Raw genomic sequence first — 26,797 nt, 5'->3', positions numbered from 1 at the left:
GGTGGATACAGATCTGCCATTTGTTCCTATTTGGTGGGCACAAATACAAAAAAGCTCTAAGACTAGAGTCAGACAGAGCAATATGTCATTGCAGTTATTTAATAAAACAGCCTCTTGTTCCTTATGGCAAGGAGGAAAATGGCGACTTGGGAAAAGGAACACAGGGAAGGCAGGGTCAGTGTTTGGTCTGTCTTGAAATCCAATCCAACACCAAATGTCTGTGCAACAGCCCAGAATAAAAAATGCACTGTTTTGCATTTTAAATTTTTTTGCTGAGATATGAATTCACTGGTTACACAACAGTAAGTTTTTTGCCATGTAACCAATGATGAAAGGCAGATCCAAATAAATTTGGGTCCAAGAAGACTGGGAATAGAGCTGCGTAAACAGCCAAATGGACTGAAGCCGTGAGTATTCCCCACAGGTTAGTTATTGCAAGACAGAAGGCAAAGTAGCAAAGTGGTGCTTTACTGGCAGCGGAAGGCATCAGCTATTGTTTTCCACCATTAGTGCAATTTGCTTCAGTTTTCCTCATGCAACAATAATTCTAATCAGATTAAACAAGCACATGTGAGTAGGAACAATAAGAAATGTCAATGACCTGAACTTCAAGAGGCTAATTTTTCAGGCTTAGGATGGACATCAGATAAAATGCTGTCCTTTTCTACTCTGAACTAAGTGTGACTGACTGCGCTGACTGGAGATCTGGGGACTGGATGCCAAGGTTCTTTATGAGGGAGAGCAGACTCTCACCCTGGCCATAATGACACACCATCAGAGGAGTGAGGAATTTATTGGAATCTCGGGGAAAGAGCAAGACTGCTTTTAATTGCAATCATTTGTCACCTGGAAGTGCTTCAATAATCATCTGTCTCTAAGAAAACCTTGCTGCAGCAATGGACATAAAGATCCTTTGCCCTTTCTACTCCAATCATTTTAAAGATTGTAACATGGGACAATGGTAGGAGAAGGACTTTTATCATGCTTCAGCTCCATAGTTTAGAGCTTTCATGCCAGAAAAAGTGTACCCAAAGACGGGAGAGTCTTTATGACTCACTTCCAAGTGAGTCATCCTTATTCCATCTGCTGACAGGAAACTTGCAGTGATGCTACCATTGCATTAATGGATTGTATTCTGACAAGATAGGCAGTGTTTGTTTCTCATAAACAGTCAGAAATCCCACAACAACCTTTTGGATCTTTCTCATCTAATTTTCTCTACAAACTAGCTAAGCCAAAAGACAAACATGACACTCAAAGCGGGGCAATGGAGCATGTGAGTGGAACAACAAAAGTGAAACAAAGTGGCTTGGAAAGTCAATGAAACTATTTATTTACTTACTCTGTTACTTCTTTGACAGTGAGGCTCTGACTCTGTTGCCACTGTTGTGATTAAAAGGTGCTAGCCAGTTATGTAATAACATGATTTATGGTCAACAACTCCAGCCAATATCATCGACATTGGTGGAGCCAGTAGATTAGTTGACTGATATTATCAGCCGATATAATCAAAGATGTATCAGTGTATGTGTCATGCGATATTCACTAATTTAAAAGCTTAATGCAGAAAAAAATGCCTTGGGTAATTTAGAAATGGTGTCACCACATAGCTTGTCCATGTGCAGAGCACTGACTCTATAGTTTATAATCCACTCGGCTCTGTCTGCAGCACATGTAGTACAGCTGAGCGGACGGTAGTGCGGAGTCAAGCAGTGCCTTCAGGGCAAGTTTCTAACCTGTTTGTGAAATATGTTGCTAGAAAGTAAATCAATAAACTCCTAATTATCTTCCTTTTCAATATAACCCTGACATACACACACATATATATCCCATATTGACAGATTTATCAATATCAGACTCTCTCACTCCTTAAATCGGTATTGGTCGCACTAATCCAGTACCGGTTTGGCTTCAAAAATAAGCAAAGAGATTTGTGTTTATGAGCTTTTCGCTTTTGTATATCTATCATTTGTTGATTTTACAATGTAAATCAATATGGAGTTCTCAAAAATCTAAAAGTATTACTCAATATGCCACTTCTCTGGGACTAACTTACAATTTTTGCAGCTGATGAGGAATGATGTTTTATTATATTTAGAGGAAAAAGCTTCTTTGCATCAGTGCACCCCACTAAAATTAGATTGGTCCGTCCACCACTCACCTTTCATAACAAAATGTTTCCTTCAATCGGTTCAGAAAATACACTCTTCGGTTCAGTTTGGTTAGATAGCGAGAAACAATAGGAATGAAAAACATCGGCTGCAGCCAAAGAACAATATACAGAATTCATAAAAGAATTTAAAAAAACATCATGTATGGAATTAGAGAATACAATACAGCCTGCATGGTACATTCAGTCTATCTGGCTAAATGAAAAGCACAGAATCCACAATAAGCTACAAGGTTGGCAATGAATTACTACATTATGCATGAAGAACCTACGTCCTTGGTTTCATTATGTAAAATATTGTTGCTGGATTCACATGGCAACATGATTATTCATTTTATGGGCTAATTAAAGCCACAAACACGCTGAGTGAGCATACTGTGTGTAGCCTTGATTGAAAAAAGAAATGCCACATGCGCAGCTTCAAAGGTCTCGATATGGTTGAAGGTTCATGAAGGACTTTTATTTTTTTTATTTTGACTTCAGCGTAAACTATGTTTTTTTCCATCTTAAATAGGAGTCTCCCAATTTGCATAATGAAACACTGGTGAACAAGATCTCAAACTCAAAAAGCCTGTTCATGTTTAATAACATCAGAGACTGTGCACATGATGTACATGATCCTGCATCCCTGCAATGCAACTGCACGGTACAGGTCATTTAATTAAGTGCATCTTTACAAATATAATCTGCCTCTCGCTCTCTCTTCCACAGAGAGCCTTTAAGCACGGCAATCATTCATATCGGATCCTTGGCTCAGAAGCATCTGTCATGCTTCTATCAGAATTTATTATCTGTGATGGTTTCATCAAAATGACTTGTCCTTGCTTTTCTGACTCAAACTGACAAGCTGAGGCCTCTTGCTTCCAGCGCACTCTTTCGCTCTGCCCTTCTTGCCTCTAAAGACACCAGAGGGGCCCATAAGTTAGGACGCTCAGGCAAAGGTTAAGTCAATCAAATCACTGCTCTAAATAGGCATCATGGAGAAGAGCCAAAGGGTAATAGGGCCAGTTGATTGTTGTCCTTTAAATGGACTGGTATGTGGAAGCATAATTACATATTACTAAATATCTCACACTTCACTTCTTGTCACTGAGTCATTTGTTTCCCATATTTTAACAATTTACATGCTTGCTTGAATAACAAGATTTATTTCCATGATGAACATTACAAATTAAATATACAGAACAAGCTGTAAATGCCATCATCTGAAATAATGAAGAAGATGCTAAACATTTCTGCTGACTCAACTCTGATGATGAACATGTGACTTGGCAAAGAGAACAATCCCATAAAGACCTGCATCACCTCCAAACATAACTTGTGCTTCATTTTTGTCTATCACGTACCAAACCAGTTGACCCAACACAGACCATAAACTGTTCCTTACTGTAGACACTATCCAATACGTAAAAACAGAACCAGGAACAAAACTAAGCCAGGTCACGGAGTCTCTCTGCTGTCAGGCCATAAATTCCTATAAAGAACACACAGAAGACGAGAATCTTGTTCGATGAATATCAGTGCTGAGACGCTGTCTATAATCTCACCCACTAATATCAAATGGTGAGTCCATATTGACACCATGTTCCATCTTTGTTTGGATAATGGCGCACTTGTGAACAACTGTGATGGTGGGGGTATGAGGTTGGAGTTGGGGGTGTTGCTGTGTGCAGCTGAAACAGAGAGTAATTTATTATTGTGTGACACAGTGATTAGTCTGCACCCTATAGGGCTTTGCTCAGCAGTCTGCACTAATGCCCTGGCATGAGGAAAAATGTACATATGTGAGAAAAGGTTCTGGCTATATGTGCGAATGAGAAAAACAAAAGTGACACTTGTTCCTTATTGTGCCGCAGTGCATCTAAGGACATCAGGCTTTGGAAATATAATGGTAAATTACTGGGGGAAAAAAAACTAAATTTCTCCAGTAATTCAATATGTGACAGTGCTCATTACATCATTTTACGAGCTACATTGAGCAAACACTTAAGCAGCTGCAGTGACTTTCCAACACTAGCCTTGGGATAGAATACATGTGCACAACACTTCAGCAACGTTTATAATTAAGCTGAAAGTGGCAATTCTTATGCTGCTCACCAGGCCTCGCTTGTATTCACAGCAGAATGCTCTGGTGAGTGTGCACAGACAGATGCAAAGATCTTATATTTTGCCAATGTGGTGAGTCGCCCATGACAGGAAGAGTCTGTTAATCAATTATTTTCCAGGTCTGAAGTCCTTAGAATCTGTGCAGTAGAAATGGTCAGTGTACAGTCCCTGCATGTCAGATGTGCAGCTCTGTGCTTGTGGTCTGAGACGACTTCATGTAAAGGGTACAGTTTCTTATCGCTGCTCCTGACACTATACAGTAAAGATTGGAACAGCGTAAAGCCCATCCAGAGCTGCTCCTAACTCATGTTTTCTCCTGTGACTGGAGTGTTGCCAGTTTGAATCTGCAGCCCAGCTGAGAACCCACTCAACATTTAACACACAGAGGGTTTCAGAAGTCAGACCTTTTATCCCCTAGATACCCCAGTGGGGCTGCTCAGGTGGCCAGCAGTGGAGGGATGTGATCGTACTGGGCAGCTTCCAGCTGTGAACATGTCTGACTGTATGAGTGTTAAGCAGAGCATGCACTCTCAGAGAAACACTGTCCCTGGAGGTTTCTCTGAAAAAAAGAGGGATGAAAAACAAACATGTTTTAAAATTTTTGAAGGAGGCGACAGCTGCTACAAATGCAGCCTAATTCTACATGATGTTGGGAGTTGGGTTTATTTAAAAATGAAGCTTTGCTTGGTGGTTAGGATACCAATTTCAAATTGAAAGTATTTCCAAGTACAGGTGCTGAATCCTGATATCAGCACGGATCACTCTACAATACAGTGCATTTGTACAATCACTGAACTCAGGTTGAATAAAGAGTTCAAAGTTGTTTCTAGAGATCTGAAATTCTGTTACGTTCACTGAACTTTACAGAATTAAGGTGAATCGACACAGAAAAAAGCTAGTTTTCCATTTTAAGAGTCCCTTCTTCATTGAACATGAACTTTTTGCTATATCTATTGAGGCCATTGCTCATACTAGGACAAAAAGAGTTGTTGCTCTATGCACATTTTAATTTACAAAGTGTGAATTATGGGAACTCACCCAATAATGTCTAAAAATCCAATTAAAAGAGTTCACTGAATTCAAGGGTATTGGAATTTGGTGACTAATCAATTTAAGCAAAAAAAAAAAAGAGTCATGTTTTCTTATGAGGTCTAAAGTGGTTGGAAATAAAAAAGTAGACATCATTCAGTTGAATGAACTTGAAACACAAAAAAGACGATTTAGTTGGAAATAACAGATTGGCTAATTCCACGAAATTGCTGTAATATGCTTCACAGAGCAAGGGTGCAAAAAATAAAAAGAGAGAAAGCATTTAATTCTTATTCACAATAAATGGCAAACATTTGCTGTAAGGAGGATTTGCTGTAGTTTGATCTTTTAAAAAAAGTCTAATTAAGCTTTCAATATTTGTGTCACTTTGAAGTACAGGAGACTCTGACAGACATTTTTCATTATTTTCACACATTCTTTTAAGATGAATTGACTAATCAGATGCTATTCAAGTATGCATTAATGGTGGAATGATTAGTCAATTAATTGGCAATGCTTTGGCTATTTTAGTCACTTTTCTTGCAAAAGGCCAAGAATTATCTGGTCCCAGCTTCTTAAATGTGAGGATGTACACCTTAAATCAAAGGTTTTGCAGCTGGTTTGATAAAACGAACCATTTATAGCAACTTAGGCTCTGAGAAATGTTTTTGTTTTTTGTTTTTTTTTAACTGAGTAATCAAGAAAGTTAAACTAATTATGCATTGCACCCATTGTTTTGTTTATGCAAGGGCTGACTTTCAGAATTTAGTAAACTATCATCCCAAACAAACATGCAGAATGTGTGATTTGTAGACTCTAAATTACCCACAGCTGTGAAGGCCAGTGTTTACATGTTTAAAAGATCCCTGATCCCTCATTTTCGCAACTATTTGCCAAGTTCTGAAAAGAATTTCAGTTATATTTTAGCCCCTCTTCCAATCTGTCTTGCTCTTCCACGCCTCATTTCTTCACCTGAATATGACTGCAAACACATGTGAAACATCGATACCTGTATTGACTGCTTGTCATAAACCACAACCGCACAGATATTCTACAGATAATTACACTCTGCGACACCTGTGTGGAATATCAACAGACGGGCAGCACTCGACATGCCGCCTTTGACGTCTGCATCATCTCAGCGTGGCGGATCATCAATATCATGTCGGTTGCGTTTGGAAATCCAGAGCGAAGGGGGGCAACAAAACTCTCCACTGTTTCATGAAGCACTGGGCATGAGCTTCACTGTTCTCCTCAATGACAAACAGCAGTCCCACGTGCCTTTTAAATCACACAGCCATAGTCAATACACATGCTAACACCTCGGTTGTCCACATAAACACTTCTGTTGAGTCACACAAGGTCAGCTTTCCCAGCTCTCCATTCACTTCTAACGCTTTTCCGTTTACTTATTGCCTTTCTGAATATGCACTGTTGATAGATTATTCTAATTAGAAGATAAGGTGTGTTTACTAAGCAGTTGTCTGATGGATAGGCTGGTTTTGAGTTCAAACTGTTTACTATGCTGCTCTACTTTACTTAATGAGACAACTTCTGTAGGTCTAAACTGAACCGTTTATTTACGCTTGACACATTCTTGGCTAAGTAGAGCTTACAGCGCCTGTAAACACTTTGATGGGCTTCCCTCAAGTGTATAATGAAATGCATATACATGAAACGGTTGTAATATCTCATTATTAAATCTTATAAACAGTAATAGAGAAACCCTACGACAGTGAGAGAAGAAGTCTCTTTTCCAAACTCTCAAATCCAGAAATTCTAAACTTGCCTCTGCAGCTTGAAAAGCAAAACCTTCCTCCTTTCAGTCACACATATTTTTGTCACATTTTTTTTTCGCTCATGAAGTAAGATGGTCCATGAGTTTTTTTCCTGAATCAATGAGTCTTTCATGCTTTGGTATGACCGTGATTATTGCCACAACTTTTCAAATTGCTCTTAGAAACTTGGAGCCTCTTTCAAAGGAGTTCTGTAGCAACCAAAGATGATGAGCAAAGACAGGAAACACTGGAAATGCATTAACAATATTCACAAAATATGACATACCTGTAATCTAATCATATCTTTTTAATTAAGGTGACAATTTCAACATCCCTTTTCCTTCTTCCCTCACTACATCCCCGTCAGCATCTTACCCTCCGAGAAGCTGATGAGCCCCAGAAGGTGCAGCAGCTTGATGGAAGCGAACACGAGCACCACAATCCCCACCGTCTGTAGCCCCTCTGTCTCCCAGATTGCGTTCAGCATCGCTCCACCCTCTGCCCACTCCGCTCCACCATAGCCCGACCCGAAGCCGGAGCCCGAGCCGGCCTCCTCGCCCTCTGGACCGATGCCGGGACCGGGACCAGTGCTCCCACCTGGCCCCGTGCTCCAGTTCCCCTGCACCCACTCCAGCGCTACGCCGGCCCACACGCACGGGCCGGGCACCTCCCGGCACCCGCCTTTTGCTTGTTTGCTCCCTAAATCCAGTCTGGGTTGGGTTAAGACAGGACCAGGTTAAGAATGGGACAAGGGAGAACTAGCCTCAAGTTTGCAAGTAGCCTGAAGTCATGAAGGGTCTCTCTCTGGTCTCCTTGGGGTCACAGAGAAGTTAGAAAAAGACGCCTCGAATGGAAAATAAGTCCACACATGCTGATCTCAGCGCTTCCTTCTTTTTCTTTCCTCCCCTCGCAAATGAGGAGACATGTGAGAGATGCAGGGAAAGCAGGGAGAGCAAACTCTGCTCCTCTCTGACAGTTTGTGGCTCTCACTCGCTGGCTGCCTGGCTGCAAAGTAAAGGGAGGGAAGATGAGAGGGAGTGGATATGAGTGAGGGAGTGAGGAGGGAGGGGAGATGAAACGGAGGCAGAGGGGAGGTGTGGTGCTGCAAGATGCACGAACGCTCATGAGCTATACGTGTTCCTGTTAACTTCACACAAAGGAACACCAAACCTGAAAGACGACACACAAAGTGACATTGAATTTTGATACTATTTTATCTACGTCATCAATTCTACAGTCATATCATTAAAAAAAATGAAGAAATTGGCACTATTCTGTGGCTACAGAGGAGTGTAGTTGCAGGGAAATCTATTCAAAAAAGCCAAAATCATAACTTTCCTATAAGTTACGCTGTAATTAAACAGATTTCAGGCTTCAAAATCATGAAAAAAGAAGGAGAGCTATGAGGAAATATGATTGTGATGATGATGCACATGTACAACAGTAAAACCAGAATGTGAAGAAATAACAAGTACTGTGATGGTAGAAAAAGTGAAAATTCCATATAACTGTCCAACAAATTGCACCTTCTCCAGGCTTTTTTGTATTGTGCAGGTCAATATGTGTCCTTTTAAACACACCAGCGCAAGAGGAACACTATTACATTGATCACACTGCTTCATTTTAAGTAATTGCTTGTTTTCAAAATGAGTTTGACTCCGCAGAGATGCAGCCGACTGATGAAGAAAACCAGAAGGAGAAAGTCAGAGTGTGTGAGGTTGATTCATGCTGTTGGTATTTGCGGTAAATGAGAGAAGACACCACCATCTACTGGTCCTGTGTAGATTGTCAAAATCATTGTCATCCAGAATGAGATGGATTATTTCTTTACATGCTTATACAAAATAGCTAATAGCAACTGAACTCCATTTCGAGGCGGGGGAATCACCACACTAAATACTACGCATGGTTAACCCCAACAAATACAAGCTCACAAAATACCAAAAACGTTTCTATTAGTTCTTTTGCAACGCTAGACTCAATTTCTTTGCACTCTATGTGATTATTTTGACCCGTAAATCTCCTCTGATGTACTTCCAGAGCTTTAATTCCATCTACAGTAAAGTCAGCCATATATCACTGCTGTAAACGCACCTTAATTACAGTCATCACAGCAGGATATTATTTTGGCACTGTGAAAGACTCACCGCTTACTCAATTCTTCTGTGATTAATGTTCAATACGTAGCAGTGGCTTTTTTTTTTCCAGCAATGGAAAAACTCATTTAATTCAGTCCATCTAGCAGCTGCTCCTTTCTCCACAACACAGAAAGTAGAATAAGGGAGAAGTTAATTCTGCTTTCTTTCTTATATTTTCTTTCTTTTGGGTTTAATCTTTGTGAATAATTTAGTATGATGCCGCACGAAAAAGAAAATCATATTCAGCAGACACATTCTATAATCTGAATAGCTCATGGCCTTGTGACGAGTCACTGGTATTGGAGACTAATCCATAGAAAGTAAAAAATAGCCACTAAAATGACCTGTGGAAATACGATGGAGGACTCATTTCAAGGATTACTTTGTATTGTGGGCAGTAAAAAGTCAGTCTGTTTGTATATTCTGGAGGGAATTGGCAATGAAAATGTGTATTTTTAGACAATGCAATGATGTATGTTTCCTGTAAAATCCTAAAAATGATGGGAAATTAGCATGTGTATTAGCTTTTCATCACTGTATATGGGTTTTCCATTGTTATTGATCACCATTAGCTTAGAGATGTTTTTTTTTTCTTACTAATGTCAGGCAGGAAAACATTGTCCAAACCACAAATTCTCCAAACCACAGGTGAGAAGAGAAAAGTTTTAAATACAGATATTTTCATCCAAAGTGGACCACAGCAATACAAATGTGAAAGCTGGCTCTCATATTCATGCACCGACAGAGAACTATCACCCAACTCTGTAGCATCTTTTAGCTCTCCTGAGTATTTTATCATCTATCAGGTCATTGTGTTGGTTTTACAGCCTTACTGTTTGGGCCCACACTCATCAGATTCATATTCACAGGTAGGAGGCAATTGTTTTCAGTGAAAAAGTCTACTTTCGTGTAAGAGTGCAGCAATAAACGACAGACAAACTTAGTGCCTGGCTTGTGAACACAGTGGAACATTTAGCAGCGAGACAGGCAGATATTTTCTCCCCAGGTTTGGCAGAGATAAACAAAGAGAATACCAGACGCCGTTTCATTAGGTAGCCAGAAATACAACTCCAAATGTTGCTCTGCTCTGCCGGGTGTGTAAATGAGCAACTGTTAGCTTGCATGTTCATAAGATCAACTTTAAAGATGATAATAAGTCACAGTTGTGCCTGCAGCCTGTTTTTAAAGCCTATAAGCTGACTAAAGTAAGTGGATGCAGATGACTGCAATACAGCACAAATAGATAATAAAAAAATGTCACCTCTTTAAATCTGCCCCGTTTCCACACCCTACTAAAAAAATACAAAAAATATTGAAATGCTAAATCAAGTAGTCAATAACAAATAATATATAAGTTGGTCAACTTATGTGCCAATATTGAAATATTTTTTTTCTTTTCAGAATATTTTACAGAAAAGATGCTTGAGGTAACCTAGAAATGGTGTCATCACATAGTTTTTCTAGCAGAGCTGCTCCAACTCCATTGTTTACAACTGCAGCACATGTAGCAGAGTACAAACTGGAGGACTTCAATGGCATTAGGTTCTCACACAAATATCATGGAAGCAGGTGGTTTTAACTTTGCTGCAGTTGGAAGCAGCTGGAGTCAATAAAATCAGATAAAATTCTAATCGTAAAGCATGCAGCACACGCAGCAGAGCTGGTGTGGAGTCAACTGGTGTCTTCACTGTAAGCTGCTGACTAGTTCGTGACATATACAGTGATAGAAAGTTAGTACGTATGTGGGTAATGAGTATTCTGTGTATTATTGCTACCAACTTTCCCAATGCAATCTTTCTATGTAACTAACTCTTTGCTAACAAGGTTATGATGAGTTAAAACAGATCTTGATAAAGAAATCAAAAACAAGTAAAAATATATATGTCTGACATATATGCTTGATTGCTTATCGTACCACTTTCTGTAAAATTAGTTGAAGGACTGTGAGTAGGAAAACTAGAATTTTTCTTTTAGCCCAGCAACAATATTATATAACTCTTCCAGCTGGGATCGCATTCTGAGTGGTTTCACTTTTTATACCTGCTTAATGAATGTTCAACTCTTGGCCATAAACGCAAAACAGGTAAATTTAATATTTTCTTTTCTCATGAAGTATGCCTGTGCATAGCTCAGATTGGTGTCAATCACAGGAGAAAAAAAAATCTGCCTCTTAGGGTGAAAAATACATGTTTAATGGTTATTTGAATATCGGAATAGAAAAAAATGTGGACATTTTTCGACCAAATTTGCACCATCATGTAACTGTTTTGTGTTGTTCTATCAAAGCAGGGTTGTACAATTTAAGACCACATGCACGTATCAATGAGTCTGCAAAATTTCAGGACTCTAGCTACATTATTTCTCAAGTAATGCCATGTCAAACATTCCTCCATAGATTGGTGCAAAGAAACCGGCACAAAAATCAACCCCACCTTCTTTAAGAATTTTTAACTCAAAAAGTAATTTACCTATGTCTCTGGATTTTACACGTTTCACTGAAAATCATACATATGCACAGAAAAAAATCTGACAAATATGACATGGTCAGGTGTGAACTTTGTAAACAGTTTGGTGAATTGAACTTATGGAAAAATACCAAAGCACATCGGTCAATACGTTAAGAAAAATCAGAATCAGCATCGGCCCTAAAAATGCAGTACTGGTTGGGCTCTAGTTCAAAGCATTACCCAGCTGTCATATGCAATGTATTAATTATCAGCTGACCTAATAGTTAGATGTTTCAGCATCTCCTGGGCTGCAGCATCCAGCAGCGATGCCAACATGTGGGCACTGGCACTACATCAGTGAAGCTGCAATCACAGCCAGTTCCCTGAATGTATCCCTCTTTTTCCCATGTCAGGGGGGATGCACTACCTCAGGCCTTTCCTTGCCATGGCTTGGCTCTCCAACAGGCCCATGGCAGCCCAATGGTTAATAAAACATCTAGGAATAACTGTCCAATCATAACCTTTCCACAGCATAGAGATACTATCTCCAAACAATAAATTATTGAAGCTGCGTGGTTGACAGGTAGATATGTGTGGGAAAAAAAGCAGCGGTAGGGAGCATCCATTCAACTATTATCAGAGCCATGATTCTATCAACGGCACTGACAGATAAATATTACACCCCGCATCTTGTTCAATTAATGTCACACAAATTCTGGACAATCGCCACTCTAACAGCATTACAGCATGGCAGCTCTGACAGATGGAAAACCTAAAAAAATTCAGCGTTTATGGACCTGACAGCGATATTTTGCTGTGGAAGGTTAAAATTACAAAATTACATCACATCTAAATTGGAAAAAGAAAATGAAAGCTGTGGAAAGTGAAAGGCAAAAATGATGCTTCTATAGAGCTACTAACAATATTGATATAGTGATGTTTGCGGCTGAGAGCGTTACAATTGTGGAACTCATGGGGGGACTCAATATTGGATTAGAAGTGCAATAAAGATGCTTCTGTCTCAGTTACAGTCATAAAAGTCAATTACCTCAGTGGTAACAACTGACTGGAGTTAGGCCCAAAACATAAGTCTTATTATTGTTGTTAAATGTGTATAAAAGACGTATCGCTGAAAATTACAAGGCTGTCATTGCTTCTGGTTGATCAACTTTGCTGTACAAATGTCACATGTGTACTGTGCTCATATGGAAGATTGTGGCCTCATCTAGGTCAGGCAAATACATTTAATAAAAACTGGCACTGAAACTAAAATCTAGAAAAAATGGCGCTAACAATGATGTTCATGCTTTCAAAATTGGTCTTTTACAGCATTTTCTACATGGCTGAACATTTTCAGATGTTTGTGATGAACTATTCATTAAATTCTTTTTGGTATCTTTTGATGTTACGACAAAAAAAAAAAAAAAAAAAAAAATCCAATCATTTGATGACAGCTCAAACCACCCTAATCACCACATGCCATCATGACTCGATTGAACGGTTTCACAAAGATGTTGTCCAACCTCCATAACCTCTGCTGGATAGCATCTCTCAATGAACCAAGTCTGAAATGTCATGTAAGTCTGGCAAGTTGCCACGTCTACGTAAAAATTTCTTATCTGTGCAACGAACAGGAGAAGTCTGAATGACGACTTTTTGTTCATCTGCCTCGGTAGACCGACATACACTGATCTCGGAAAAGATTACACATCTTTTCTGACTCATTCCAGCCACATGTGTTGCCAATTACCATCCTCTGTATTCACAAAGGGAGGATCATATCTCTTTTTGTCCGGGCTGAGAGGACATGGAGGACACGACCAGCGGTACAGGTCAATGAATCACTCTTTGTATGTTGAACACGACAACTACAGAGAAGAAAAACAAACTGAAAAGCCTTTTTGTGTATGCAAGGCGAAGCGCATTCATACCCAAAGGCAACCCAAAGTGCTTTACAGAGTACACAGGCGAAAGCACATGAAACAAATGATGAAAATGATAAAAGCTAGCGAGCAAAAGCACACAGTGTAGAAAGGAAAAAAGCAAATAGAAACACTAAAAACCAGGAAAATAAAACAATCAAAAGAACACAGAAGAAAAACAAGAAAACAAACTAGCTTTGATTTAAAAGAAATGGATGAGTCTTTAGGTTGGATTTCAAATTGTGAAGTTTATGGCAATTTGTTCCACATTTTAACAGCACATCCAGAACCAGACGACCTGCAAAAACACTTCAAATTTTGCCCTAGTATTTTGCAGTTAAAGATGAGAATCCTGTACTAATTTCTCTTTAAAGCCTTTAGAATATTAGGTAATCAGCAGAACAGTAAATTGTGATAAAACCAAACAGGTGCTTGAATAAGTTCAGTGAGTTTACTGAGAATCTAACAACTGCTGGATCTATATTAGGTTATTTTATTTTGACACAGCCCCACCTTGTGCAGAGCAAACAGCCCCAGAGAACAAAATCTCTATTGAGTATTGGACAAGTGTTATCTTTGCCTGAAGCACACGGCGAGCTTCTGTGAAAGTACAAGACCAGCAGAAGGGAAACTGGCTTCGATGTAGCCGTCATCAATCAAAGCGACGCCGGATGGTAGATGGGCACAGAGGCGAAGATGAGATTGTCCTGCTGTTTACAGATCAGCTCAGGGTACAAGTGGGTGATATAATTAGGCGACACCTGCAGCGATTTGCTCAGGCATGCAAAGCAGCATTAGTGTTTGGGTTTGTGTTTTCCGAGGCACATTAAAATGAGGCTGTCATATTTACTGAGACGGCGCCTGTGAAGGGGAAGGCAATTATGAGCTGTGAACCGGGGCAACCCTCAGTGAAGCAGCATGTGCAATCAACCGCCGAGTGCCATGATGTGACTCCGATATGGAGGACTAACTGCATGGACTCTGGCTCACTTTCCCAGGTGTGTTCGCACAAATGCGTTTTAGGGAATTTCCAATTTTCAACCCTTTAAACTTTACACCGACACAAATGGTCGAACGGAAGAAAAACTATCAAGAATTAAAGCTGCAAGCAGCGTTGAATGGGTCCTCGCATCCTTGCTGGTTGGCGAATCCAAGCATGTCCACCAGGTGGCGCGGCGACCGATAGTGTATTTTGGCCAATGGATGTGATGAGTGAGCGTCGGACTCTGATCGCACATGTAAAGTTTTAGGCAGATTGGAGCATGTATGAGCTAGAAATGAAGCACTTCCTGTCCATTCACCAAGTGGCGCTATACTGGGACTGTATATTGGTCTATGAAATCCATCACACGTAAAATTTCAGGCAGATTGGAACATGTACAGGCTAGTTATACAGCATTTCAGGTCCATCCAACAGGTGGCGCTATCACTCTGACTGTGTATTGGACTATGGATGTCTTCAAAGCTGGACTCTGATCACACATGTAAAGTTTGAGGCAGATTGGAATATGCAGAGGTTACACAGCAGTTGATGTTTCATGGCGAAGCATCAAAGTTCTGGAGGCTGTCATGGCCACGCCCTCAGACTTATAATGACAATTTCGATAACTTCTGATCACAAATACCTGTTGTACATACTGGTAAAATTTCAGGTCGTGTGTTGTAGGCACTACAATCAAAGTCTAATTCACTGCAGAAATCTCTTGCCTGCCACAATCATGACTGTTGCGAAGCTGCATGTTCCCCATCACAACATTGCAAGGACAGCTTGTGTTGTCGTCCTCATCCACACAAAGTCTCAAAAGTATTTTGTTTCTTTCAAAAGAATCATTCAATAAGCTAATCTTACCAAGAGTCTGGAGTTATCCAGAAACACTCCCGAGAAGTTGATCGGAGTGACACATGAAGCTTCCGATGTTAAATTTCAGAAAAGAGAAGGACTGCTCCTGGAGAGAATGACATTACTGTTTTACATCACTCTCAGCTTTAAAGTTGAAAATAATGTTTTGTAGTGCATTGACACTTTTAAAATGCAAAATGCAGAAAATGACCTTTTTTTTTTTTTGAACTTGTTTATTCAACTCAAGGATGAATTCCACACTTTGTAAATAATACTTGACAGAAAGTTGTACATCATGTTTTCAAATAATTTGTCACTGGAGTCCATCTTTGCATGAAAAGGTCTGTTTTCAGTTCAAGTTTTGCTGTTAAATGTTCCATAATATAGACTTGTTTCAGTCTGTGTTTCCATTCTATCTTCGTTGGAGGAGAAGGTTTCCTCCAGTTGACCGTTATAATCTTTCTTGCACTCAGCAAAAGGATGCGAAATACATATCTGTGATCTCTGTCATCAATATTCTCAGGAAGAATTCCAAACAGAAAAAGCATTTGTCTTTCCTCGCTGCCTTTTCCAGCCGTTCCCTTTCCTCCGTCTGTACGTCCACACCAAGCCCCTGTAAGAAAGGGGCCGCCTCCACAAGCGTCGAGAAAGACTTGTCTCCGGTTTCCAAGTGAATCTTGAGTTGGGCAGGGTACAGACATTTCGCTTTAACTCCCTTGGCTTTAAGTTGCTTGATCACACTCCGTACTCGCGCTCGCTTTCTCTGCAGCTCAGGGGAGTAGTCATGATCGAAATATATAGGCTTTCCATCCAGGAGCGTTTTCTTCTGGCTCCACGCCAATCGAAGCACATTTTCTTTCACAGTAAAGTCGAGAAATCTCACAGTTATGGACCTTGGAGGGGCTGTAGGATCTCTGGGTCTGGATACAAGCGCCCGGTGTGCTCTTTCAATCTTCAGCTCCATGTCTGGTTTATTTAAGACTCTGCGTATTAGGTCTGGGATAAAAGCCATCATATCCCGTTGTTCGCTGCCCTCGGGGACCTGGTAGATCCTAAGATTATTACGTCTCAGTCTGTTTTGCAGGTCCTCGCAGCGGGCTGTGAGGTCCAGTTCTCTGCGTAGCAAGTATCGTAGTGTGCACTCATGTCGCATGCCCCGGTCCTCCGTCTCACTGATTCTCTTTTCCGCTTCATTTTGTCTTTCTTCCTGTTTCAAGATTTTTGCATTTAAGTCCCGTACTGAGAGTTCAAGTCGATCCAGCGAGGCTTTGGTCTGTGTGTGGCCCTCGTGATTCGCAGCTCCAATTCTCTTTAGTTCGGCCATTAGCTCAGCGATGTTTTCCTGGTGCACATCTGCAGAAGCGTGGTTAGCTTTAGCATGGTTAGCCAAATTTTCTTCTGTCTCGGCTTTCGCATTGTCTCGCCTGTTTGAAGTTTTGTTTGACTTGTTTGTCGAACTCATCGTGTCCACGATTTTGATACAAAAAATGCCGACACTGACTAACGTATTCTCAAATATGAAACTCTTGGACGAGAGCCCCCTTTCAAGCTGCTATCGCAGGCATAACGTCATCGGAAGTCCAGAAAATGACCTTTTAATATATGTAGGTAAATATATCTAAACTGTTAGTGGTAGTAGTAGTACTTTACTTTTTCGTATTAGGTGTGCCAGCAGCAAAAACTTGGCAAAGACTGTATAAGTTGCCATACAGAAGTGGAATCTTAAACACTGCAGCTGGATGCCATTTAAACGAATGTGTATTTATTTTCAAGAGTATCATCGTTGGTCAGCAGTTGATGGTCCTTCCTCTGCATCTGAACTGCTTATTGAACGTTGTTCATCCTCTTTGGTCTTTTCTTCTGGGGATACTTTCTGTCTGAAGCCTGCATTTGATGCGGAGGCCTCATTGCTGTCCTCCATTTTCCCTTCCTGCAGTATCCATGAACTCTCTAATATTTCTCCAATTGTAATGCGCTGCTCCACAACAGGGTGCAGAATGCGTTGGATGAGGTCCTTTGCTTCAAATGACACAGGTGGAATTTCTGGAAAGTTAATGCGATGCTCCATTTGCTTTTTCACCATCCTCGTAATGTTGGAGTCATTGAAGGGTAAAGATGCATAGAGCATCATATATAGTACAACACCCATGCTCCACACATCAGACACTTTGGGGTTGTAGGGGAAATTCTTTAAAATCTCTGGTGCTGCATACCATGGAGTGCCACAGTAGGTTTCACTCAGCACCATCTGACCATCTACATAAGATAGCCTCTTGCTGAACCCAAAGTCACACACTTTGAGGTTGCTATGCCTGTCCAGCAGCAGATTTTCACATTTAAGGTCTCTGTGAGCCACGTCCATGTTAAGAAGATACTAGAGGGCATTACATAACTGTTTGAAAAGCCTGCAGCTGAAAGATTCCTCCAAGGCCCCTTTGACAGAAATGTAGTTTGACAGGTCTCCGTTCTCACAGCGTTCCATCACTATGTAGACCTACAAATTCAAAAGTGCACAGCAAAGTATATGTAAGTGAATGCACAATGATGTAAAGGAAAAAAGGAGAGAGAATTCTGACTTCAGAACATAAACTGTAGCACCAGCGGTAAATATACAACATGCTTAAGTAACTTGAACACAGTATTATTGTTGGGGATTTGCTCATGGATTGATGGAAATTTCTGGTGGCTGTGGATTAATAAGCTCCATGAAAACAAAATGCTGACCTAATAATCACAGGCAATAATCTTTAGCATGTTGTCTTGATTGAAGTACAGCTTTGGTGTGCATGAAAAGGATGCGATCTAAAGATAATGTCTATATGTATTTATTTCATAAAAATACCTGTACTCAAACATTTGACATTTCATTTTGGTCTGTCATATAGCCTTACAGCATAAAGTAACCTGTATGGTAATAATGATAGCTCTAAAAATAAAGAATTACTTTAAAATATGTTAGAAATTATATGAGACCTACATGCGTGGAGGTCTGCAAAAAGTAAAAAAGTGTAGGGGGTGCTATGGAGCCATTTTGCCACACACCTCCACAATTCCTGTAAAATCTAAAATTTTTCGCCAGTTCTGATGTGTGTGGAAATTTTCATGAGTTTTTGAGCATGTTTAGGCCCTCAAAAATGCAGTCGTTTGGGCAGAAAAAAACTTCTAGCATTCCAATAGGGTCTTCGCACCGTTGGTGCTCGGACCCTAATTAGGAACTTATGATACCCTGTCGCTCTGTATTGAATTCAAGCTTCTAATGAATGTGTATTTGCAGATAGTCATGTGTCATTTTTCGAGGACAGATGGGAAGTAAAGTCCCACATTTTCCCACTTTAATCAGTTTTGGCCAGCAGTTTGCAAAGTTAAAAATGTCCATCTGCAATTCAACTTAGTAATAGTTTGGCAATTTTATGGTCTATTTTTATTATCTTGAACAGTTAGCTGAGACAGTAACTGCCACATTAATACATTGTGAAAAAATTGCAACTTCCACCAATGGCTTTGTGTCAAAAACCATGTCCAGTGCATGCAATTTTCTGCACCCACACATTAGTTTGATGGATCACAAGCAGCAGCTACTTGATCAAAAACTGCCAACATCCACCTTCCCACTCTAATTTACTACCACCACCTGAAGGTACCGAAATTCGGCGCTCAGGGAAGACGCAAAACCCAAGACAACAGCTACAAGCTCAGCGTATAAGTTGGTAAAAGCCTGCAAGTGAAAGCCATTCATTTTCCCCAAGAAACGGCAGCCGTACTATTTACAGCGACTCCACAAGATTTTTATCAACAGCCCAATTCATTCCGAATGATTAGTTGTAGCGCAAAAGGGAAAAGTCAATGGCATTGTCTGCAAATGGACAGTCACACAAAGCTGAGGGCGGTGTGCAGGAGCAGATAACATTGACCGGCTTGTCTCGGTGACTCGGCCATATTAGCTATCTGACAGCTCACTGTGGGCAACATGTGGAGGCAAAGAGTGGGACGTGGGGCCGGCCTGTCAGCTGATTTACGGCGCGCTATCCTTCGGAACCAAGCTGAGCTCAACTTCAAGTGCAAAGGTCAATGGGGAATATGCATTAGCAGGAGACAGTAAAAAGAGTGAAGACAAGGGCGAAATAAAAATGGCACACAAGAACACGGGACGGCTGGAGCCACTGTCCAGAGGATGAGATATGACGAGTGTAGTTCAGCAGCAAGACAAGGATGCTGAGAGGAAATCGATGCAGGTGGTTATTTCTTAAAGAACTTGTGAATTTATGCAGCAGGGTTTGTTTGGTCAACTTTGCACCCACGCAGTGCAAAGTTCCTTACAGAAAGCACAGATCACGCTGAAGCTATTAAACATTTATAGCACAGCTGAGTTGGCTTTCCAAGCAGATCCTGATTTGACGGATCAAAACAAAGTGAATTCATGAATGAATATTTGATATGCACTTGACAGGATGGGAACACCAATGAGCTGACTGTGTTTCCGCTTTTCTACCACGTTAGCTTTACCAACTTGATCACCGCCAGTCAGATTTATTGCAGTTTGTTTCAAAGTCTCACTAAATTCATCTTTGAGTCAGCTTCGCTAAGTAAATAGAAACACGCTCTGTGATAAATGAAGGCCACAAATCTAACATCCTGCACTGTGAGTCTGCTTACTTTCCACTTCACCACATAAACCTCCTGTGTTGGCACTGAGCATCTGCACTGGACATAAATCAGTTAAATTGCCCACAGGGAAAAGAAAATTTCCAGGACACTTGGCTAGCACTGTATATTCTTTTGCATTTTCTCTAAACATCCCAACCAATAGGACTTTTGGGTCATTTCCATCATTAATGACGATCAAATCTCATAAAAACTGAATTCTACCACATGCTAAAGGGAGAAATACTCTTCTTTTTTTGTATCTGTGATTATTCAATCAGGAAAAACTACTTACTTTAACCACTGAAGCCCGGATAAATGGTAAAACCATAAAATCCTTCTTCAAGTCAGGCCATCCTCTTAATATTCAAAGCAAGCTGCGCTCCTGAGGCAATCTTTGGCTGAGGTGTTAATAATCTCACGACTAAATATTCCGATATTCAGTCCTGCTTCGTTTCTAGTTAATTGTGTGGAGACATCCCTTGCCATAACAGTGTTAAATGAGAGGAAATGATTTATTGGAGTTGTTTGGTCCACAGATCTATGAAACGGATCAGAAGCAGCCAGTAGAATAAAGTACCACTTTTAATGTCCCAAAAGACAAACAGTGAATTAAAATTTAATATCACTTCAGTAAGTTCATTTAAATGTGTTGAACCTTGTGGATAAAGAAGCAAAAACTCAGTCGAAAAAAATTAACCGCATTGGAATAAATACAATTTGATATATTCTTCTGAGACATGCAGCAGTAGTTTGTAGTTTAATAACAGAAAACAGTCTAACACCAGAGCTTGCACCACGAAATAGCACCATATATATATATATATATATTTTTTTTTTTTTTGTTTGGCAAACAAGCAAGCATTGTGTTATTTAGGGAGGTGGCAAGAATATGTGAGAATTTTGCTAAAATGCAGACAAACAACAGCAACATAAAAGCTTTAGGAATTTTAGTCACTCACTTGCAGGAACAAAAAGGTTTAAACCATTCATCGAGAACTTCACTGCAATCAGAGATCATTCTGTTATATTACAACTTAATTTCTGGAAAGGCAACTTCATTCCTTGTTTGCCAACAAAGCACAGTATTAAATTCTGTTTTATTGTACCAATTTGTGAGCAAAATTTAATTATTTTGTAGTTTTTATTTCTTAAAAATCACACTTAATACCTCTAATAAGCATCATGGGGTGTCAGCATCGCCACAGAAAACCAATATAACAATATCAGCTTCTTTCATACTGAAACCTTAATATAAACTGTGGAGAAGTAGAATAACACTTTAAGCAGACCCTTCCTCACTCCTAAATATGTGCAGTTACATATACGTATTCTTACCTAGTATAAGAGTTTGTTTTTCTCAACAGGACCACTCAGAAAATAAAAAAACAAAAAAAAACAAATCTCGCTTCTTTTATCATGAGTTCAGGGGACACACAAGTCAGCCTCTCTGCATAAAACTCCTGACAGGTTGCCAAAACAGCTATTTGCTCTTTGGACAACTCAAAGGTACAAAAAGCAAATTCTGAACTCTCAAAACAAAGCACTAAGGTGCATGAAATGGAGTAGCAAAAAGAAAAGCAGGAAAAAGAGGCTCAAAATGTGCCCTCTTCATTTTCAAGATGTAAGGAGGGTAAAGTTAAAGCTGCATGCTTTTAGTTTGAAAGGCTGACTTCAAAGATGCATATGAGTTTATACTTCCTTTATAATTGATATGTGGGCTATTCATTACTTTACGTATTCAGTGCCTCCAAAATTAATTGCAAAATGCAAAGCAAGTTGTTAGTACTAACTACACCGACTCCAATCTGCTCGTTTACAATTGTGCCTGAAGGAGGAGTCTCCAATAATTTACAGCTCACACACTCGGTACACTGGCAGCTCCCTTATCATCGCCGTGATTGATGATGCAGTAAAGCTAAAGCCTGTGGAAACATCACCAACAGAGTTTAATTCTGCAGAAGGCTATAAAGCACAACATTACACCTCTGATACCTGTCTGACTCCAGGCTGTTATCAAAAATTATAATAAATTGCAGACTTTTTAATACTCCTTCACTGAATAATACCCAACTAGATTGTGAAAATTAGTTTAGAGCAGCAATAAGAAGCTGGAAGTTACAGTACAAATATTAAAAAAGAGACAGTCGGGTAACATAAGACTTTGTAGAAGAAGAGCCACAAGGTGAACATCCATCAATTTTATTTAACTTGTACTATTCAAACACTAGTTCACTGTTATCTTTCTTTTTCTACATTTGAAATATTAATGAACACTGGGGTTTATATGATCAAATCAAACCTGTAATGCTAAATTTGAGCAAAAAATGCAACTTTTGTACTGTGCCATACTTATCCTGTTAAGTAACCCTTGTCAGTTAAAAAAAAATAAAAATAAAAAGCATGTAAATAGGAAGGTACATCTTATTTTGACCTCAGTTTCAGCTTCTGCCATCAATATTAAGGCCTCATTTATTTCTATAATCATCTTTTTCCTCAGCATGGCAGATTGTAACTGCATTTTATGCTTTGCTTTAAACTTATATTGTGATGTAATAGCTACTTTTATACATTTAGCTCTTGGTTTTTGATTTTTACATAGGCTATTGTCTACATTTCAACGTACGGTGCATTTTTACAGTGTTATTACTGTAATGTCATCTGATTTTATATGGTTGTGAAGCACTCTCTTGGATTGTTTTCAAGCATGTAAGATGTATTTATAAGAACTACTCTATAAATAACACATCAGGAAGCAGTTTTTGGTTATTTCATCTGATCTATTGCCACAGACCTGTTCTATATTCATCTGCTTTTAGTGGATGAACGTGGCTGATGTTGCTGGTTGACTGTAAGCTTTGCTTCCCTCTGCTGGTACATCTGCAAAATCTCACGTGCTTCAGTAAAATGCAGCAAAGTTGAAAGTTCAACCGTTAAATCTATACACAGTGAAACAGGCAGCACTGCTACTAAGAACCCTTTTTATTTTCTTGATCGCCAACCTAAAAATGAGCCCTTTGTCTCAGAGAACAGTTATGAGCTTCTAATGGACCTTGACATCCTGCTCATGGTGGTATTGTTTGTGGAAATGATGTTTAATACCCCAGTGTTTGGCTGTTATGATGCAGGAAAAGTTCCCAGCTTGGGGTTCATTATTTTGGCAGGTCCTCTGGTACACAAACTATTGTAATATATTGGTTTATTATCCATAAAAACAACAAGATATAATAAAAACAACATATCAAGAAAACACATTATGTCTAAAAGCCATGTCATGGCAGTTTGCACGCTAAAGATTAAGCTTTTTCCTCCCTCATCTCTGGTACTGTGTGTTTCTTGCTGCAAGAAATCACGTTTCATAAAGCACCCATGTGCATTAAGACAGTATTATTATAATGCAAATACATTTTAATGCCATTATTTATTCATATCAGGAAATATTAGGTTCCTCTGTGCATCTAAGCCATGTGCTTCTGGAAGTCATGGACATGTTGGTTCTCTATGCAGTGATTACATAGCATACGGTCTGAATGAGATTCATTTTCTTAGCAACAGACAGCCATGATGAATCCAGCTTTGTCTTCTACAAATGCACCACCATGCTCACACTGCTTCAGAGAGTGATTTAACTGGACACAGAATGCATACCCTGACCCCTAAACACATCCCAGTCACCTCAGCTGGGATTTATAGTAGACAAAATCTGCAACAATGCATGCATTAGGATAAACTGTGGTTCTACAGACACAATAAACGACAGCAGAGAACCCAGAATGCTCGCAAAAACAAGTTCCACCTCATATATGAAGATAAATTGTCTTTTTGAAGTCAGAGATGGGGAAATTATAAGTGATAATGCACATATCAGTGTGGTTTGGACCGTTTATAATTAGAATCATTTGTTAGAAAGTCACAGCTGATGAAAGCTGCACCTTCAACAGGGTCATAATTTGCAAAAAAGCTGCCATATCTAAGGTTGCCCTTGTCAGCTGTCACATCCTCGTGCATTATTGGCACGCCACTGTCATGCCACCACAAGAGGCACACAGATTGAAAAGAGCCGTTTGTGTCTGGCTGTGTTGCAAGTCTATTTATATCCAAAAGCCATCAAGTGGGAGAGCACCACAGAGTAATAATCAGTTTTACAAATTTCTTTCTTTCTTTATACGGCATGTCGGGTCAGTTTTTGGAAAAATCTTGTTTTACTGCTGTAGAAAAAAGGATCTCAAATCTGAAATTTTAAAAATCCACTCGCTCCTTTTAGTTGGATCTGTAAAAAGGCACTCATCTTCTAAATTCCTTGTCAAAATCACTGACCAGACTAAATTTAAAAGCTTTGCTGTAGTACAAACGGCACTTATTCAGTGTTACTCCTGATGAGGCCACTTAAAATGAGAAAGGTACTTATAAAATACCTTTGTTAATTAGAGGTAAGATCATTTATGAATCACATGATGTAGTGTCGGCAAATTATAGATGGCTTTCATTCTGTTTGGCATAATTTCAAATACACTATGCACAACTGAATGTCCGCAGAAGTCAATAACAATGTTTTAAAAGACAAAACTACACAAATCAAGAGAAATAATGCAAAAATGAAGAAATCTTTGGTTCCAAGAGAACAACACATCACAAACACTGATTTTTGTTGCACAAAATCACAGCAAAGTAGCTCAAGTAATTTTACTGACAGACAGAACACTTTGCAAAGCCTCCCTCGTAAAAAAAAAAAAAATGTGAAAAGATTTCCAATATTCTCCACCTTTTCAATATTTACACTGTTAAGGAGGTAATAACTGGTATGACTGAGGCGAGGCTCCATGAAGAGGCTGAGGGAGAACGGATGAGTGTAAAATGTCAGCTCAAGAAATAACCTCGCTGTCACCTGGACTTTAAATAAAGCACAAAACCTTAAGGGAGAGATGACAAGGGAGAGGTCAGGGGGAAAGACAACACGGCACAGAAGAAAGGACTTGGAGGTTCTGAGTGGAAATGTGCCTGCGGTCAGCAGCAGGTGGCTGCTGGAGACAAAGGAAATAACTCATCTGGTGTCTCCTGACTCCCTCAGTGGATGGATTATTTTTGTATTTTGCAATAATTCCCAATGTGAATATATAAATTAACAACATGAGATAGCCTCCACTATCTTGGATCCAGAAAATTCTAGCCTGATTAGTCACTTTCCTGAACATACGAAAGCAGATCATTTATAGTGTGGCCTGAATGTGTCCTTCAAAATGGGTCACATAAACCTGTGACATCTCTCTGCCAAAAACTGATGAAAGCAGCATGTGGCGGCTTCTATCAGATGCTCAAGATGAGCCAAAAAGCAAAATATTTCTTTCATGCAGAGCAATATCCACCACTGCCTGCTACAAAAACACAGGAAGACCATCTTTCCAAGACACTTTTTGCATGGTTAATTAGAAAAAAATGACAATGTAGCTCATAATTAAAAGCTGCGCCACTGATAAGGTCCTTTGCACACATCTAAGGGATGGAACTGATGCCACACTCTTCTTCACAGCCCGTCGGCTGAATTGTTAGGATGCCGTTTTACCATGGAAACAACCTCTCTGCAGTGCATGCAACTGGGCAGCTCATTTATCCCACTATCACTTACTTTCTTTTATTTGTGGCAGCTGAGTAAGAGCCAAATATAGCTGCAGAGTCCTGAGAGTGTGAGTGTGCTGTCTGTGGACATGACAGGACAGGCAAGTGTGTAGGAAGCTTTTCGAGAACAGGGGTCACGGAAGTGAAAAGAAGGTGTGATGGTGGAATAAAAGAGAGAAAAAGAAATTCCAGGTGTGTTTGAATTTGAAATAAAATGCATATTTCCCTTTTATGATTTCTCATTTAAACATTAATACCAGAGCGTGACCTAATTTCAAAGAAACTTGTACCATTTTCCAACATCTGCTCTCCAATCACCTCAGAACTTTGCACACGGCGTAATCAAGGCCCTTGCCTCATGGTAATGAAAATAATCAAGGTTTGTGCATGCCATCAGCACACAGTGCGCTGTATCAATCAGCGTGTGATTGGTGATGAAGGTAATTGCCACCGTGGAGCATTGTGGTGTGTTGGTTGGAGCTGGGCGCTTTCACCTCAACACCTGCAAAGCGACAAAACTGCAGCGAGTAAAAGAGACCAAGTTATATCACATGAACAATGCATGAGTCCAAATCACAATAAACTGGTGAGTCACTGGGAATTAAAGCAATCCTGGTAACGACTGCAATATTTTACAAACAATACAAACTGGCAAAGAGTGTATTATGTATTGATATTTGACAACAAAACAGGATCACGTCTTTCTGAAAGGACAAAAGACAAGACAGGCGATGTTTCATTCGTCTTACTGCAAATAAAATCCTAATAAATGACTAAAACAAACAATAACTCTACTTCAGTTCCATCTGAATATAAAAACACTGTTTATGAATTATCCACATCCCTCATCGATTAATTTTGCTGCTGAAACACTCAGTAAAGAATCAAAGCATCTGAATTCCCTGATCAAAGTACAACAAAAACACAGACAACTCCTGTTTGAGAAACATTTGTTAAAAATTTAAGTGGCCAGCTCAGTTATAAAGCTGCTTTACTTAAATAAAAGTACACATCGATGTCTAATAACTATGTAGGTCCCCTTTGTGCTGCAAAAACAACTCTGAATCATGGGGACGTGGACACAGGACCTCTCGGGGTGTCCCGTGGTGTCTG

The 26,797-nt window shown here is 39.7% G+C and overlaps 1 protein-coding gene across 4 annotated transcripts in view; it reads right to left on the bottom strand.

The window, feature by feature from the left end:
* The window catches only part of kcnip4a (potassium voltage-gated channel interacting protein 4a), a 140,496-nt gene that overhangs the window by 26,269 nt on the left and 87,430 nt on the right, over positions 1-26,797 (bottom strand). Inside the window, exon 1 of one of the 4 annotated variants that reach the window (XM_023263536.3) lies at positions 7,459-8,093. The exons of the other annotated variants lie outside the window; for them this stretch is intronic. Within the exon in view, the coding sequence (XP_023119304.1) occupies positions 7,459-7,570 (112 nt within the window). The 5' untranslated portion in view covers positions 7,571-8,093. Of the gene's footprint in view, positions 1-7,458; positions 8,094-26,797 lie in introns of those variants that run through there. 4 annotated transcript variants of the gene reach the window in all.

Source organism: Amphiprion ocellaris, chromosome 23, assembly GCF_022539595.1.
Source record: "Amphiprion ocellaris isolate individual 3 ecotype Okinawa chromosome 23, ASM2253959v1, whole genome shotgun sequence".
In the NCBI taxonomy this organism is placed as follows: domain Eukaryota; kingdom Metazoa; phylum Chordata; class Actinopteri; family Pomacentridae; genus Amphiprion; species Amphiprion ocellaris.
Note: the sequence above shows the minus strand (reverse complement) of the source record. Positions and strands in the feature narration are given on the sequence as shown.